Source organism: Procambarus clarkii, chromosome 5 (assembly GCF_040958095.1).
Source record: "Procambarus clarkii isolate CNS0578487 chromosome 5, FALCON_Pclarkii_2.0, whole genome shotgun sequence".
NCBI classification, from domain to species: domain Eukaryota; kingdom Metazoa; phylum Arthropoda; class Malacostraca; order Decapoda; family Cambaridae; genus Procambarus; species Procambarus clarkii.
The window spans coordinates 49,498,346-49,516,791 of NC_091154.1; the positions used below are offsets into that span (position 1 = coordinate 49,498,346).

General features: G+C 50.3%; 1 protein-coding gene across 2 annotated transcripts in view; it reads left to right on the forward strand.

Annotated features, from left to right (window-relative positions):
- LOC138350849 (uncharacterized) overlaps nucleotides 1–17,705 on the forward strand; it is a 207,170-nt gene extending 189,465 nt beyond the window's left edge. Inside the window, exon 6 of one of the 2 annotated variants that reach the window (XM_069302292.1) lies at nucleotides 16,451–17,705. In XM_069302292.1, the coding sequence (XP_069158393.1) occupies nucleotides 16,451–16,975 (525 nt within the window). In that variant the 3' untranslated portion in view covers nucleotides 16,976–17,705. The remainder of the gene's footprint in view (nucleotides 1–16,450) is intronic. The other variant, XM_069302297.1, reaches the window with a different exon arrangement.
- Nucleotides 17,706–18,446: the final 741 nt, after the last annotated feature.

Sequence of the window (18,446 nt, forward strand, 5' to 3'; positions counted from 1 at the left end):
AGAAAAACAGTATAAGTAGCGTAATTGAAAATAGTTGATGAAGTACTGTGGCAGTGTGCAGTGTGGAGCAGACCTCACTGACCTCTGACCGTGACCTCACCCCCGGCAGCAACCCTCCCAATACCACGTGGGAAGACGCTTGGAGATTCACTCACCTATTGTGTTAAAAGGACGGTAAGATACTTGGAACCCCTGTGGGTACGGTTGGATTATAGCAATGTCTAGGTCAGGAAGGGCGTCTAGGTCCAGCAGTATTACAATTGAAGATAAGATAGGTTTGTGGAGAAGATGATTGGGAAATTTGTAGAGAAGAGGGATGTTTGGATAGATGATCTAATCTAGGGGATTAAAAGTGAAGTCTTAAATAAGATACAGAACGAGGTTCAAAGACTCAAACAAGAGTTTATGGATTATATTCAAGAGGAAATCAGGAAGAACAGGGTAGAATGGCAAGGAGAAATATCTAGGCTTACTAATGAATTTGGCAGGAATAAGGGAAGCTTGGCAAGGGAAGGGGGAGTAGTAGTAGGTGGAGTAGCGGGTGTAGGAAGGGTGGGGGTCAGCCAGGGAGGGGGCCACCAGCATGACCCTGAACTGAGAAAGAGGACAATCATAATCCATGGATTGCTTGAAGCCAGGGCACCATCGAGGCAGGAAAGGATGGAGATTGAGGATTTGGAGCTACAGGGGATCTTGAGAGACATGAGAGCCCAGATGGCAGGGAATGAGGTGCAAGTTCAACGACGCATTGGACCATACAACTGTAACAGGAAAAGACCTGTCCTGGTACAGTTCACTAACGAAGAGGCAGTGGATTACATACTGCATCACAAACACTTACTCAGAGGTAGCGAAAATTATTACAACGTACATATTGACAAATTCATGACGAAAGAGGAGCAGATAGCCTACAGAGCAAGCAAACAACAATACAACTCTTCCCAGTTGAGTGCAGCTACACACCCCAGTGCTAGTCCATCCCATGCTAACCAGCTCACACCTGCTTCTCAGGTCACTCCCTCCCCAAATCAGCCGTCCCTGCCCCTGCTTATCTCTCCAACACCTCCCTTGACCCCTCTGACCCCACTGCAGTCAAATTCATCCCACATTCCAAGGACCCCCTCATCACCTCAACCCCCAAAACCTGTCCAGCTCTCATCCCCTCAACCACCAAAACCCACCCAGCCCTCATCCCCTCATCCTCAAAAACCCACCCAGCCCTCATCCCCTCAACCCCCAAAACCTACCCAACCCTCACCCCTCCTCATCCCCTCTTCTTCCATGTGACACCCCACCCTTGCGAGAGGGGTGGGAGGTTCCCCTCACCCCCTCTATCCTTCCCCCTCCCAACCTCTCAACCTCTATCTGACTCCCAACCTTACGCTATCTCCCAACCCCTCTATGCCTCTCAGACCCTCTCTAATCTTCAGACCCAGTATGCCCTTCCTACTCCAGACCTACCTACCCAGGCCCTACCCCGGACCCTCCTACCTACCTTCCTAGAAGCTCAGCCCCCATTAGCCCCCCAAGCACCCTTCCTGACCTCTTTAACCCCCCCATACACCCCCAGACACTCCCCGGATCCCCCCGGACACCCCCCGGATCCTCCCCACCCCCAGTCATACCCCAGACACCCCCTAAGATCCCCCAGGTCCCCCCTGCCCCCAGTCACCCCCCAGACACCCCCCAGATCCCCCCAGACCCCCAGAGAAAGGGAGAACTCTGGTACAAGAGTTTCCATGAAGAATCTCAAGGTTTGGTACACCAATGCTGATGGGGTATCTAATAAAGCAGAAGAGATAAAAGAAAGAGTGAGTGAGACAGATCCTGACATAGTTGCAATTGTGGAAACTAAAATTAATGACATGATCTCAGATGCAATCTTTCCTGTAGGGTACCAGGTGATACGAAAAGAGAGGACACAGAGACAGGGAGGGGGAGTAGCACTCCTAATAAAGCGGAAATGGAAGTTTGAAGACCTGGGAAATCGGGTTACCAATGAGTGCACAAGCTTCATACATGGAACTCTGACAGTAGATGGGAGGAAGATTGTGATCTTGGAAATCTGCAATCCCCACCAAACAGTAAAAGACCCAGGCAGGAGTATGATGACAACAACAAGGCATGTATAGATGAACTGCAGAAGGCAGCAACACTAGCCCACAGAATGAGAGCGAAGCTGCTGATCATGGGGGACCTAAATCATGGAGAGATAAATTGGGAATCAAGGAATCCCCATGGAGGGGACGAAACGTGGGGAGCAAAATTAGTAGATGTTATAGACAGGAATTTCCTTACATAACATGTGAAGGAAGACACAAGGGAAAAAGGAGGAGATGCACCGAGTCTATTAGACCTGATTTTCACCCAGAACGCAGAAGATATCGAGAATTTAGAGCATGAAATACCTCTAGGGGCCAGTGACCATTGTGTCCTGGTCTTTGATTACATGACGGAATTCAAACTTATGACCATGGGACAAGAGATCTGGGAAAGGAGAGTTGACTACAGGAAAGGGGACTATAAGAAGATAAGGGACTATCTGGGTGAAGTGCAGTGGGAGGAAGAAATTAGAGGAAAAACAGTCCAAGATATGATGGACCTAGTCATACAGAAATGCCAGGAGGCCGAAGAGAGATTTATACCAACAGTAAAGAGAAAAAATAAGAAGGAATAAAATAACCCATGGTTTAATAGACAGTGTCAGGAAGCAAAAATGGCCAGCAGGCGGGAGTGGAGGAAGTACAGAAGACAAAGGACAGAGGACAACAGGATCAGATGCAACAGAGCTAGGAACGATTACATTAACATAAGACGAACATCGGAAAGGGACTATGAGAACGATATTGCATTCAAAGCGAAAAAACAACCTAAGTTACTACACAGTCATATAAGAAGAAAAATGTCGGTGAACGACCAAGTGACAAGACTAAGGAAGACAGAGGGGGCATATACTGAAAGTGACAAGGAAATCTGCGAGGCACTGAATGCCAGTTTCCATGGAGTGTTCACTACCTAGCCTGAGCAGCTCCCATTGTTGGAAGGGGTTATCCTAGATGAATGGCTATCAGATATAGAGGTGACAGCAGAGGAGGTAATGAAACAGTTGACAACTCTAGATGCAACTAAAGCAGCTGGACCAGACAAAGTATCACCGTGGATACTAAAAGAAGCAGCGCAGGCCCTCAGCGTGCCTCTGGCAATGATCTTTAATGAGTCACTTATGTCGGGAGAATTGCCCAGTTGCTTCTTCCAGTCTTCCAGTTGCTGGAAGAAGGCAAATGTCGTGCCGATCTTCAAGAAAGGCGATAGGGAGGAGGCACTTAACTATAGACCTGAATCACTGACAAGCATCCCCTGTAAAATACTGGAAAGAATAATTAGGCTACGACTGGTTGCACACCTGGAGAACATTAGGTTTGTGAACAAACATCAACATGGGTTCTGGACAGGGAAATCGTGCCTAACAAACCTTCTGGAATTCTATGATAAAATAACGAGGATAAGAAAGGACAGAGATGGTTGGGCAGACTGCATATTTCTGGACTGCCAAAAAGTCTTTAATACAATACCGCACATGAGACTGCTGTTCAAACTCGAGAGGCAGGCGGGGGTAGGGGGGGGAAAGGTCCTAGCATGGATAAGGAACTACCTAACAGGAAGGAGCCAAAGAGTTACAGTAAGGGGCGAGAAGTCGGACTGGCGAACAGTAACAAGTGGAGTACCACAAGGATCGGTCCTGGGACCAATTCTATTTCTTGTATATGTTAACGACATGTTTACAGGCGTAGAGTCCTACATGTCGATGTTTGCGGATGATGCAAAGTTGATGAGAAGAGTTGTGACAGATGAGGATTGCAGGATCATCCAAGAGGACCTGAACAGGTTGCAGAGATGGTCAGAGAAATGGCTACTGGAATTCAACACGAGCAAATGTAAAGTCATGGAAATGGGACTAGGAGATAGGAGACCAAAGGAACAGTACACAATGAAGGGGAACAGCCTACCTGTGACGACGCGCGAAAGAGATCTGGGTGTGGACGTAACACCTAATCTATCTCCTGAGGCACATATATATAGGATAACGACAGCAGTGTACTCTACACTGGCAAAAGTTAGAACATCATTCAGAAACCTAAGTAAGGAGGCATTTAGGGCGCTTTACACTGCCTACGTGAGGCCAGTCTTAGAGTATGCCGCCTCATCATGAAGTCCCCATCTGAAGAAGCATATAATGAAACTGGAAAACGTTCAGAGGTTTGCAACGAGACTCGTCCCAGAGCTACGAGGGATGGGGTATTAAGGAGCGCCTGAGGGAACTGTGCCTTACGGCACTAGAAAGAAGAAGGGAGAGGGGGGACATGATAGGAATGTATAAGATACTCAGAGGGATTGACAGAGTGGACATAGACGAAATGTTCACACGGAATATTAACAGAACGAGGGGACATGGATGGAAGCTTGAAACTCAGATGAGTCACAGAGATGTCAGGAAGTTTTCTTTTAGCGTGAGAGTAGTGGGAAAATGGAATGCACTTTAGGAACAGGTTGTGGAAGCAAATACTATTCATAATTTTAAAACCAGGTATGATAGGGAAATGGGACAGGAGTCATTGCTGTAAACAACCGATGCTCGAAAGGCGGGATCCAAGAGTCAATGCTCGATCCTGCAGACACAACTAGGTGAGTACAACTAGTTGAGTACACACACATACACACACACACACACACACATAGGTCAAGATGGATGGTAAGACAACAGAACGAAGCTGGAGGAGAGGGACTGGACGCGTCACATATGGAGATGATTGCTAAGGCATGGAAGGAAATCAGTGGGGAATTGAAGGACCTGAGGGAAGCTATATGTAAGCTGCAGATAGAACTAAGTGCAGCACAAGAGATAAAAATCCTAAAAACAGGCCCTCCTCAGACTCTGGCCCAAGCAACCAACCTCCAGGTACCAGGAGATTTAGCAATGGCAGGGACCCCTACAATTGGCCCAACCTTTGCTGAAATGCTGAGGAGCCCAGATGCTATGTACAAAGTCAAGGAAGTTGTAATGAAAGCAGTAACATCACAGGAGGCAGCTAGATGCACAAGCCAGCTAATGGAAAGGAAAAGAGCTGTAGTAGTTATAGGCGTGAAGGAACAAGAGGGTTCCACAAGAGAGGAATGGAGGACTAAAGACAAAGCTGAAGTGGCAGGGATATTAAAGGAGATAGAAATGGAAGGGGCTGAACGAGACATAGAACAGTTATTCCGGATTGGCCAGTACAACAGAAAAAAAGAGATTGATCAAGGTAGTATTCAAGAGCGAGGTCATCAAAGAGGACATCCTAGTAAAGAAGAGCAAACTGAGGTATGCAAGGAATTACAAAGAAGTATATGTTCAGAGGGACATGACCACAGACGAGATAATAAGGGCAGCAGATGTAAAGAAAAGGAGCAAAGGAGAGGGAAGGGAGCCAGGGAACCTCAGCTTCCAACCAAGCAATTCCAGAGGGGAGTGGGGAACCCCAATCCAGCAACTCAGGAACCCCAGGAGGGAATGCAACACTCCAGCCCACCACCCAATTGGGATCCCCCTATTACCCAGCACAAACCCTTCCTTGCCCCTGCACAATGCCCATCATAAAACCCAAATCCTCCCTCTCCCCTTACCCCAAGTATCACCTGCCTTCCCAGCCCCTGGTCTTCTTCCTGCCCCAAGCAGGCCCAGGCGAGACTTAAGCCCTCCATCCCCCATTCCACCTCCCTACAAACCCCTGTCAACTACACCGCAGGATGGCGTGCCCTCTCCCCAAGCAATCCCTGCCCCCTCCCTCACCCCCAGGACTTCGTCCTGCCCCAAGCAGGCCTGAACAAGACCTAAGCCCTCCATCACCCACTCCACCTCCCCATGAACCCTTGGCAACTACCTCACAGGAGGATGAGTCTACCCAAGTAGCAATGACCATGGAACAACTTCCTACACTTGTGAGGAGTGAGGGTGAAATTGGATATAAGAAAGTGAGCTTCAAGGTAATGTACTCAAACATTGATGGGATTACCAATAAAGCAAGTGAACTGGCAGAAAGGGAGCAAGAAGAAAGCCCTGATGTAATAGGAGTCACGGAAACAAAATTGTCTGGAGTCATAACAGATGCTGTGTTTCCAAAGGACTACTATATAGTAAGGAAAAAGAGGGACGGGAGAGGAGGTGGAGGAGTGGCCCTGCTGATAAGGAAGGACTGGAGTTTTGATGAGATGGAAATTCCAGACTGTAATGGGTTCAGAGATTACATAACAGGAACTATAACAATGATTGGACCTAAGATAATAGTGGCAGTCATTTACAACCCTCCCCTAAATGACAGAAGACCTAGACAGGAGTTTGATAGGAACAACTTGGCAACCATTAATATAATAGAGAGAGCAGCTTCAGTTGCCTGCAGGAATGGCTCAAGACTCTTAATCATGAGGGATTTCAACCATGGAAAGATAGATTGGGAGAATGGGGACCCACATGGTGGTGCAGATACGCGGAGAGCTAAACTCTTGGAAGTGGCAACAAGGAACTTTTTGAGCCAGCATGTCAAGGAACCCACAAGAGTGAGAGGCAATGATAAACCAGCTAGACTCGACTTGATATTCACCCTGAATGAGGCAGAAATAAGGGAAGTTAAAGTTGAAGCCCCATAGGAATGAGTGACCACAGTGCAATGACTTTTGAGTACTTGGTGGAGGTAGGGATAACCTATCCAAGGATGGGATCGGAGGGAAAAAGACTAAATTACCGAAGAGGAAAACATGACGAGATGAGGAACTTCCTCATGGGAATACCATGGGAAACAGAACTTAGAGACAAGAATGTGCAGGACATGATGGATTTTGTCACCCAAAAGTGCCAGGAAGTTGCAGACAGATTTATCCCAGTCCAAAAGGAGAAAAACGAAAAACAGCAGAAAAACCCATAATTCAATCAGGAATACAAGATAGCGAAGCAACTGAGTAAAAGAACATGGAGAAACTACAGAAATAACAGATCACCGGAGAGCAGAAAGAGATACTAGAGGACCAGAAATGAGTACCTCAGAGTGAGGAGGGATGCAGAGAGACAGTTTGAAAATGACATAGCGAGTAAAGCCAAGACCCGACCAAAGCTGTTCCATAGCCACATCAGGAGGAAAACAGCAGTACAAGTGATGAAAATGAAAAAAGGGGAGAACAGATACACAGAGAATGACAAGGAGGTGTGTGAAGAACTCAACAAGAGATTCCAGGAGGTCTTCACAATAGGACAAGGAGAAGCCCCCGCCACTAAATGAGGAGGAGGCAAACCAAGCAACCTTGGAGGAATTTGACCTGACCAGTGATGAGGTCAAAAGGTGTCTGCTGGAGCTGGATGTGACAAAGGCTATTGTGCCTGACAGAATCTCACCATGGATACCTAAGGAAGGTGCAGAAACACTAAATGTGCCACTCTCTATGGTGCATAACAGGTCGCTTGAAACAGGAAACTTACCAGAAAGTTGGAAGACAGCTATGTAGTCCCAATATACAAGAAGGGTGACAGGCAAGAGGCACTGAACTACAGGCAGGTTTCCCTAACTTGTATACCATGCAAGGTGATGGAGAAGATGGTGAGGAAAAGGCTCGTAGAGCATCTGGAGGGAAATAACTTTGTAACGCACACCAATATGGGTTCAGGGATGGTAAATCGTGCCTCACAGGTTTAATAGAATTCTATGACCAGACAACAAAAATTAGGCAGGAAAGAGAAGGGTGGGCTGACAGCATTTTCCTGAACTGCCAGAAAGCCTTTGACACAGTACCTCATAAAAGGCTGTTAAAAAAGTTGGAGCAATTGGCAGGAGTAAAAGGGAAGGTGCTCCAGTGGGTAAGGGAGTACTTAAGCAACAGGAAAGAGCGAGTAACGGTGAGGGGGGAGGCATCAGAGTGGCGAGATGTCACCAGCGGAGTCCCACAGGGATCAGTACTTGGACCCATCCTGTTTCTAATATATGTAAACGATCATTCGGAGGGTATAGACTCGTTCCTCTCAATGTTTGCTGAAGATGCAAAAATTATGAGAAGAATCAAGACGCATAAATATAGACAGAGACTACAGGATGACCTGGACAAACTGGAGGAATGGTCTAGAAAAGGGCTCCTAAAGTTCAACTCAGGAAAGTGTAAAGTAAGGAAATTAGGCGAAGGGAGCAGGAGGCTGAACACAAGGTACCATCTGGGAGGTGAAATCCTGCAAGAGTCAAATCGAGAGAAAGATCTGGGGGTTGATATCACACCGAACCTGTCCCCAGAGGCCCACATCAAAAGAATATCATCAGCGGCATATGCTAGACTGGCCAACATAAGAACTGCCTTTAGAAACTTGTGTAAGGAATCGTTCAGGACCCTGTATATCACTTATGTAAGACTAATCCTGGAGTATGCAGCTCCAGCCTGAAGTCCATACCTAGTTAAACACAAGACAAAGTTAGAGAAGATTCAGCGGTATGCCACCAAGCTCGTCTCGGAACTGAGAGGAATGAGCTACGAGGAAAGGCTAAAGGAGCTGAACCTCACATCCCTCGAAAACAGAAGAGTAAGGGGAGACATGATAACCACCTACAAAATTCTCAGGGGAATTGACAGGGTGGACAAAGACAAACTCTTCAGCACGGGGTGGAACATGAACAAGGGGACACAGGTGGAAACTTAGTACCCAGATGAGCCACAGAGACCTTAGAAAGAATTTTTTTCAGTGTCAGAGTAGTTAATAAATGGAATGCACTAGGAAGTGATGTGGTGGAGGCTGACTCCATACACAGTTTCAAATGTAGATATGATAGAGCCCAGTAGGCTCTGGAATCTGTACACCAATTGATTGACAGTTGAGAGGCGGGACCAAAGAGCCAAAGTTTAACCCCCGCAAGCACAATTAGGTGAGTACACGCCCACACCCACACATGCCAACACCAACACACACGCACACACCACACGCCCACACCCACACATACGCGCCTGGTAGCCTGGTGGATAGCGCGCAGGACTCGTAATTCTGTGGCGCGGGTTCGATTCCCGCACGAGGCAGAAACAAATGGGCAAAGTTTGTTTCACCATGAATATCCCTGTTACCTAACAGTAAATAGGTACCTGGGAGTTAGTCAGCTGTCACGGGCTGCTTCCTGCAGTGTATATGTGTGTGTGTGTTAGGGGGGAGGGGGGTGTTAAAGGGTCGATACACCCCATGCTCCTCCTAAAGTAGGATTGGCTCCTATTGCGAAAACCAGTGATTCCTCTCAAGTCAGAAATTTAAGTTGGATTGTCCATAGTGTGTTTACCAACAGATTTCTAGACTGATCTATGTTGTTCTATGTTTCTTCGTTCATGTTCTGCCCCCTGGGGGAGAATGTGAGGGGGAGAATGTGAGGGGGAGAATGTGAGGGGGAGAATGTGAGGGGGAGAATGTGAGGGGGAGAATGTGAGGGGGAGAATGTGAGGGGGAGAATGTGAGGGGGAGAATGTGAGGGGGAGAATGTGAGGGGGAGAATGTGAGGGGGAGAATGTGAGGGGGAGAATGTGAGGGAGAGAATGTGAGGGGGAGAATGTGAGGGGGAGAATGTGAGGGAGAGAATGTGAGGGGGAGAATGTGAGGGAGAGAATGTGAGGGGGAGAATATGAGGGGGAGAATGTGAGGGGGAGAATGTGAGGGAGAATGTGTGGGGGAGAATGTGAGGGAGAGAATGTGTGGGGGAGAATGTGAGGGGGAGAATGTGAGGGGGAGAATGTGAGGGGGAGAATGTGAGGGAGAGAATGTGAGGGAGAGAATGTGAGGGGGAGAATCTGAGGGAGAGAATCTGAGGGGGAGAATGTGAGGGAGAGAATGTGAGGGAGAGAATGTGAGGGGGGAGAATGTGAGGGAGAGAATGTGAGGGGGAGAATGTGTGGGAGAGAATGCGTGGGGGAGAATCTGAGGGAGAGAATGTGTGGGGGAGAATCTGAGGGAGAGAATGTGTGGGGGAGAATGTGAGGGGGAGAATGTGTGGGGGAGAATCTGAGGGAGAGAATGTGAGGGGGAGAATGTGTGGGAGAGAATGTGAGGGGGAGAATGTGTGGAGAGAATGTGAGGGGGAGAATGTGAGGGGGGAGAATGTGTGGGAGAGAATGTGAGGGAGAGAATGTGAGGGAGAGAATGTGAGGGGGAGAATGTGAGGGGGAGAATGTGAGGGAGAGAATGTGAGGGGGAGAATGTGTGGGAGAGAATGTGAGGGGGAGAATGTGAGGGGGAGAATGTGAGGGAGAGAATGTGAGGGGGGGGAATGTGTGGGAGAGAATGTGAGGGGGAGAATGTGAGGGGGAGAATGTGAGGGGGAGAATGTGTGGGAGAGAATGTGAGGGGGAGAATGTGTGGGGGAGAATGTGAGGGAGAGAATGTGAGGGGGAGAATGTGAGGGGGAGAATGTGTGGGAGAGAATGTGAGGGGGAGAATGTGAGGGGGAGAATGTATGGGAGAGAATGTGAGGGGGAGAATGTGTGGGGGAGAATGTGAGAAAGAGAATGTGAGGGGGAGAATGTGTGGGAGAGAATGTGAGGGGGAGAATGTGAGGGGGAGAATGTGAGGGAGAGAATGTGTGGGGGAGAATGTGACAAAGAGAATGTGAGGGGGAGAATGTTAGGGGGAGAAAGTGTGGGAGAGAATGTGAGGGAGAGAATGTGTGGGGGAGAATGTGAGAAAGAGAATGTGAGGGGGAGAATGTGTGGGAGAGAATGTGAGGGGGAGAATGTGAGGGGGAGAATGTGAGGGGGAGAATGTGTGGGAGAGAATGTGAGGGGGAGAATGTGAGGGGGAGAATGTGAGGGAGAGAATGTGAGGGGGGGAATGTGTGGGAGAGAATGTGAGGGGGAGAATGTGAGGGGGAGAATGTGAGGGGGAGAATGTGTGGGAGAGAATGTGAGGGGGAGAATGTGTGGGGGAGAATGTGAGGGAGAGAATGTGAGGGGGAGAATGTGAGGGGGAGAATGTGTGGGAGAGAATGTGAGGGGGAGAATGTGAGGGGGAGAATGTTAGGGAGAGAATGTGTGGGAGAGAATGTGAGGGAGAGAATGTGTGGGGGAGAATGTGAGAAAGAGAATGTGAGGGGGAGAATGTGTGGGAGAGAATGTGAGGGGGAGAATGTGAGGGGGAGAATGTGTGGAAGAGAATGTGAGGGGGAGAATGTGAGGGGGAGAATGTGAGGGGGAGAATGTGAGGGGGAGAATGTGAGGGGGAGAATGTGAGGGGGAGAATGTGAGGGAGAGAATGTGAGGGGGGAGAATGTGAGGGGGAGAATGTGTGGGGGAGAATGTGAGGGGGAGAATGTGAGGGGGAGAATGTTAGGGGGAGAATGTGTGGGAGAGAATGTGATGGGGAGAATGTGAGGGGGAGAATGTGAGGGAGAGAATGTGAGAGGGAGAATGTGAGGGGGGAGAATGTGAGGGGGAGAATGTTAGGGGGAGAATGTGTGGGAGAGAATGTGAGGGGGAGAATGTGTGGGGGAGAATGTGAGGGGGAGAATGTGAGGGGGAGAATGTGAGGGGGAGAATGTTAGGGAGAGAATGTGAGGGGGGAGAATGTGAGGGGGAGAATGTGTGGGGGAGAATGTGAGGGGGAGAATCTGAGGGAGAGAATGTGAGGGGGAGAATGTGAGGGGGGAGAATGTGAGGGAGAGAATGTGAGGGAGAGAATGTGAGGGGGAGAATGTGAGGGGGAGAATGTGAGGGGGAGAATGTGAGGGGAGAATCTGAGGGAGAAAATGTGAGGGGGGAGAATGTGTGGGAGAGAATGTGAGGGGGAGAATGTGAGGGGGAGAATGTGACGGGGAGAATGTGAGGGGGAGAATGTGTGGGAGAGAATGTGAGGGGGAGAATGTGAGGGGGAGAATGTGTGGGGGAGAATGTGAGGGGGAGAATGTGTGGGGGAGAATCTGAGGGAGAGAATGTGTGGGGGAGAATGTGAGGGGGAGAATGTGTGGGGGAGAATCTGAGGGAGAGAATGTGAGGGGGAGAATGTGTGGGAGAGAATGTGAGGGGGAGAATGTGTGGAGAGAATGTGAGGGGGAGAATGTGAGGGGGGAGAATGTGTGGGAGAGAATGTGAGGGAGAGAATGTGAGGGAGAGAATGTGAGGGGGAGAATGTGAGGGGGAGAATGTGAGGGAGAGAATGTGAGGGGGAGAATGTGTGGGAGAGAATGTGAGGGGGAGAATGTGAGGGGGAGAATGTGAGGGAGAGAATGTGAGGGGGGGGAATGTGTGGGAGAGAATGTGAGGGGGAGAATGTGAGGGGGAGAATGTGAGGGGGAGAATGTGTGGGAGAGAATGTGAGGGGGAGAATGTGTGGGGGAGAATGTGAGGGAGATAATGTGAGGGGGAGAATGTGAGGGGGAGAATGTGTGGGAGAGAATGTGAGGGGGAGAATGTGAGGGGGAGAATGTATGGGAGAGAATGTGAGGGGGAGAATGTGTGGGGGAGAATGTGAGAAAGAGAATGTGAGGGGGAGAATGTGTGGGAGAGAATGTGAGGGGGAGAATGTGAGGGGGAGAATGTGAGGGAGAGAATGTGTGGGGGAGAATGTGACAAAGAGAATGTGAGGGGGAGAATGTTAGGGGGAGAAAGTGTGGGAGAGAATGTGAGGGAGAGAATGTGTGGGGGAGAATGTGAGAAAGAGAATGTGAGGGGGAGAATGTGTGGGAGAGAATGTGAGGGGGAGAATGTGAGGGGGAGAATGTGAGGGGGAGAATGTGTGGGAGAGAATGTGAGGGGGAGAATGTGAGGGGGAGAATGTGAGGGAGAGAATGTGAGGGGGGGAATGTGTGGGAGAGAATGTGAGGGGGAGAATGTGAGGGGGAGAATGTGAGGGGGAGAATGTGTGGGAGAGAATGTGAGGGGGAGAATGTGTGGGGGAGAATGTGAGGGAGAGAATGTGAGGGGGAGAATGTGAGGGGGAGAATGTGTGGGAGAGAATGTGAGGGGGAGAATGTGAGGGGGAGAATGTTAGGGAGAGAATGTGTGGGAGAGAATGTGAGGGAGAGAATGTGTGGGGGAGAATGTGAGAAAGAGAATGTGAGGGGGAGAATGTGTGGGAGAGAATGTGAGGGGGAGAATGTGAGGGGGAGAATGTGTGGAAGAGAATGTGAGGGGGAGAATGTGAGGGGGAGAATGTGAGGGGGAGAATGTGAGGGGGAGAATGTGAGGGGGAGAATGTGAGGGAGAGAATGTGAGGGGGGAGAATGTGAGGGGGAGAATGTGTGGGGGAGAATGTGAGGGGGAGAATGTGAGGGGGAGAATGTTTGGGGGAGAATGTGTGGGAGAGAATGTGATGGGGAGAATGTGAGGGGGAGAATGTGAGGGAGAGAATGTGAGAGGGAGAATGTGAGGGGGGAGAATGTGAGGGGGAGAATGTTAGGGGGAGAATGTGTGGGAGAGAATGTGAGGGGGAGAATGTGTGGGGGAGAATGTGAGGGGGAGAATGTGAGGGGGAGAATGTGAGGGGGAGAATGTTAGGGAGAGAATGTGAGGGGGGAGAATGTGAGGGGGAGAATGTGTGGGGGAGAATGTGAGGGGGAGAATCTGAGGGAGAGAATGTGAGGGGGAGAATGTGAGGGGGGAGAATGTGAGGGAGAGAATGTGAGGGAGAGAATGTGAGGGGGAGAATGTGAGGGGGAGAATGTGAGGGGGAGAATGTGAGGGGGAGAATCTGAGGGAGAAAATGTGAGGGGGAGAATGTGTGGGAGAGAATGTGAGGGGGAGAATGTGAGGGGGAGAATGTGACGGGGAGAATGTGAGGGGGAGAATGTGTGGGAGAGAATGTGAGGGGGAGAAGGTGAGGGGGAGAATGTGTGGGGGAGAATGTGAGGGGGAGAATGTGAGGGGGTAGAATGTGAGGGGGAGAATGTGTGGGAGAGAATGTGAGGGGGAGAATGTGAGGGGGGAGAATGTGAGGGAGAGAATGTGAGGGGGAGAATGTGTGGGAGAGAATGTGAGGGGGAGAATGTGAGGGGGAGAATGTGAGGGGGAGAATGTGAGGGGGAGAATGTGTGGGAGAGAATGTGAGGGGGAGAATGTGAGGGGGAGAATGTGTGGGGGAGAATGTGAGGGGGAGATTCTGAGGGAGAGAATGTGAGGGGGAGAATGTGTGGGAGAGAATGTGAGGGGGAGAATGTGAGGGGGAGAATATGTGGGGGAGAATGTGAGGGGGAGAATCTGAGGGAGAGAATGTGAGGGGGAGAATGTGAGGGGGAGAATGTGAGGGGGAGAATGTGTGGGAGAGAATGTGAGGGGGAGAATGTGAGGGGGAGAATGTGAGGGGGAGAATGTGAGGGGGAGAATGTGAGGGGGAGAATGTGTGGGGGAGAATGTGTGGGAGAGAATGTGAGGGGGAGAATGTGAGGGGGGAGAATGTGAGGGAGAGAATGTGAGGGGAAGAATGTGTGGGAGAGAATGTGAGGGGGAGAATGTGAGGGGGAGAATGTGAGGGAGAGAATGTGAGGGGGAGAATGTGAGGGGGAGAATGTGTGGGAGAGAATGTGAGGGGGAGAATGTGAGGGGGAGAATGTGTGGGGGAGAATGTGAGGGGGAGAATGTGAGGGGGAGAATGTGTGGGAGAGAATGTGAGGGGGAGAATGTGAGGGGGAGAATGTGTGGAAGAGAATGTGAGGGGGAGAATGTGAGGGGGAGAATGTGTGGGAGAGAATGTGTGGGAGAGAATGTGAGGGGGAGAATGTGAGGGGGGAGAATGTGAGGGAGAGAATGTGAGGGGGAGAATGTGTGGGAGAGAATGTGAGGGGGAGAATGTGAGGGGGAGAATCTGAGGGAGAGAATGTGAGGGGGAGAATGTGAGGGGGAGAATGTGTGGGAGAGAATGTGAGGGGGAGAATGTGAGGGGGAGAATGTGAGGGAGAGAATGTGAGGGGGAGAATGTGTGGGAGAGAATGTGAGGGGGAGAATGTGAGGGGGAGAATGTGAGGGGGGAAGAATGTGAGGGAGAGAATGTGAGGGGGAGAATGTGTGGGAGAGAATGTGAGGGGGAGAATGTGAGGGGGGAGAATGTGAGGGAGAGAATGTGAGGGGGAGAATGTGAAGGGGGAGAATGTGAGGGAGAGAATGTGAGGGGGAGAATGTGTGGGAGAGAATGTGAGGGGGAGAATGTGAGGGGGAGAATGTGAGGGGGGAGAATGTGAGGGGGAGAATGTGAGGGGGAGAATGTGTGGGAGAGAATGTGAGGGGGAGAATGTGAGGGGGGAGAATGTGAGGGAGAGAATGTGAGGGGGAGAATGTGTGGGAGAGAATGTGAGGGGGAGAATGTGTGGGAGAGAATGTGAGGGGGAGAATGTGAGGGGGAGAATGTGAGGGGAGAATGTGAGGGGGAGAATGTGTGGGAGAGAATGTGAGGGGGAGAATGTGAGGGGGAGAATGTGAGGGGGAGAATGTGTGGGAGAGAATGTGAGGGGAAGAATGTGAGGGGGAGAATGTGAGGGGGAGAATGTGAGGGGGAGAATGTGTGGGAGAGAATGTGAGGGGGAGAATGTGTGGGGGAGAATGTGAGGGGGAGAATGTGTGGGAGAGAATGTGAGGGGGAGAATGTGAGGGAGAGAATGTGAGGGGGAGAATGTGTGGGAGAGAATGTGAGGGGGAGAATGTGAGGGGGAGAATGTGAGGGGGAGAATGTGAGGGGGAGAATGTGTGGGAGAGAATGTGAGGGGGAGAATGTGAGGGGGAGAATGTGTGGGAGAGAATGTGAGGGGAAGAATGTGAGGGGGAGAATGTGAGGGGGAGAATGTGTGGGAGAGAATGTGAGGGGGAGAATGTGTGGGGGAGAATGTGAGGGGGAGAATGTGTGGGAGAGAATGTGAGGGGGAGAATGTGAGGGGGAGAATGTGGGGGGAGAATGTGTGGGAGAGAATGTGAGGGGGAGAATGTGAGGGGGAGAATGTGAGGGGGAGAATGTGTGGGAGAGAATGTGAGGGGGAGAATGTGTGGGGGAGAATGTGAGGGGGAGAATGTGTGGGAGAGAATGTGAGGGGGAGAATGTGTGGGGGAGAATGTGAGGGGGAGAATGTGTGGGAGAGAATGTGAGGGGGAGAATGTGAGGGAGAGAATGTGAGGGGGAGAATGTGTGGGAGAGAATGTGAGGGGGAGAATGTGAGGGGGAGAATGTGTGGGAGAGAATGTGAGGGGGAGAATGTGAGGGAGAGAATGTGAGGGGGAGGGAGAGAGAATGTTATAAAAGCAGGTTACAGTGCTGAAGATAATGAGTAGTGAAGATAAGGTCCTGGTGCACCCGGGCAGCGCCGGGTGGCCTCTCTCTAGCCACTCATGAGTCTAAAGTGACACTCACACCTCACGCCCATCGTGAAGAAGTAACTGTGTACACACTGAAGTTAACCTGTTTAACATTCTCCGTCACCATTATTCTCTGTGTTTGTTTCAGTATGAAGATGTTGTGGTGTTGTTGGATGCGCGCCCCTTCACCCTGGCCTTCCTGGACCTGCGGTGGTCCGGGTCACCAGGTGGGCGGGTCACCATCCGACTCCCCCACCACACTGGGCTGGCCACACAGTTCTCACTGCTGTGTACGGGCCAGCTGGGTCCTAACTACATAGGCACTCAACTACTGGAGGTAGTTGGCCGGGGAGCGTCGGGGGAGTGTGTGAGGAGTGCCAGCTACAGCGGTGATGTGGGGGCTCCGCTGGTGCCAGACCTGTGGCAGGGGCAGTACGGGGTGAGTGGCACCGCCGGGGCTGTTGTGTCCGGGTGGTGGCGCCCCTGGCCGCCCCTGGGGAACCACCACACTGGCCAGATCATCATCATCACCAGGGACCTTCCCCCAGGGGTGGGGTGGGGTGGCGTCTTCGGGGAGGTGGTGACCGGCCTGGAGGTGGTGAGGGCAGCGGTCAACCACACTGACGTCACCGAGGTCACTGTGGTCGACTGTGGTGTGCTGCTCCCACTCTAGCTCACTCTATAATGGCTCTGTTCCACTCTAGAGTGAACACGGTCACTATAATGGCTCTGTTCCACTCTAGAGTGAACACGGTCACTATAATGGCTCTGTTCCACTCTAGAGTCAACACGGTCTTGTTGGGTCAGTTTGTAAACTGAGCTGAAGTGATCATCTGTTTCCTTCTTCAATGCAAGACTATTTGGGTCAAAATCTTTGATATCTTACATCTAAATATATGATATCTGACGTCTACAAACGAGGCGTCAGCGGCCAATTGCCTGTTTGGTTATCATTAAGGATTTACGCAACCACTTATGAAGGCTGTGCATCCTTCTCCAATCATGAGTGTTTAGTTTACATTCAGTAAACATTTTACAAGATTGTTCATAACCATAATAATTTTGAAGTTTACAAGCTCACAAACTGTTTAATAAACATAGACTAACTTGCAATAGCCGAGGAAAGATGTAGAGGTTTCGCAGATGGAGAGGTAAATGTTGTTAAGACTCCTGGGATGTGGCAGAGAGAGAGGGCTCTGGGAGACTGAGAGGACCCGTGTTAAGACTCCTAGGATGTGGCAGAGAGAGAGAGGGCTCTGGGAGACTGAGAGGACCCGTGTTAGGATTAACGTCACTTAAGATTAGGTTTGTAACATTAAGATCCGTTGCTCATATGTATCCATGGCACCTATACCTGGTGACGTCATTGTTTTGTGGTTGTTGAATAAACGTCGTGTGGAGAACACGTTCGTTTCTCTTCCCGCCAAATTATAACAGTGACGATGATGATTATTACCGTCTAAGGCAGAGAGCCCGGGTGTGACGGGTGTGACGGGTGTGACGGGTGTGACGAGTGTGACGGGTGTGACGGATGTGACGGGTGTGTGACGGATGTGACGTGTGTGACGGGGTGTGTGACGGGTGTGTGACGGATGTGACGGATGTGACGGGTGTGACGGGTGTGTGACGGGAGTGGCGGGTGTGACGGGTGTGACGGGTGTGACGGGTGTGACGGGTGTGACGAGTGTGACGGGTGTGACGGGTGTGATGGGTGTGACGGGTGTGACGGGAGTGACGGGTGTGACGGGAGTGACGGGTGTGACGGGAGTGACGGGTGTGACGAGTGTGACGGGTGTGACGGGTGTGACGGATGTGACGGGTGTGACGGATGTGACGGGTGTGACGGGTGTGACGGATGTGACGGGTGTGACGGGTGTAACGTGCAGCAATACTGGACCGGTCTAGTGTGGCTCTCCTCATATAAAATAAAAAAGATGCTGCTTTAGCCCTTGCTGTGGGTAAGTGGCAAGATGAAACAAGAAACAGATGAACAAATAATAAATCTTTACTATAATAATAATTATTATAAAAGAAAATGGTTCCTGCAAACACCTGGCTATTATAACAGAACAAACACCTGGCTATTATAACAGAACAAACACCTGACTATTATAACAGAACAAACACCTGGCTATTATAACAGA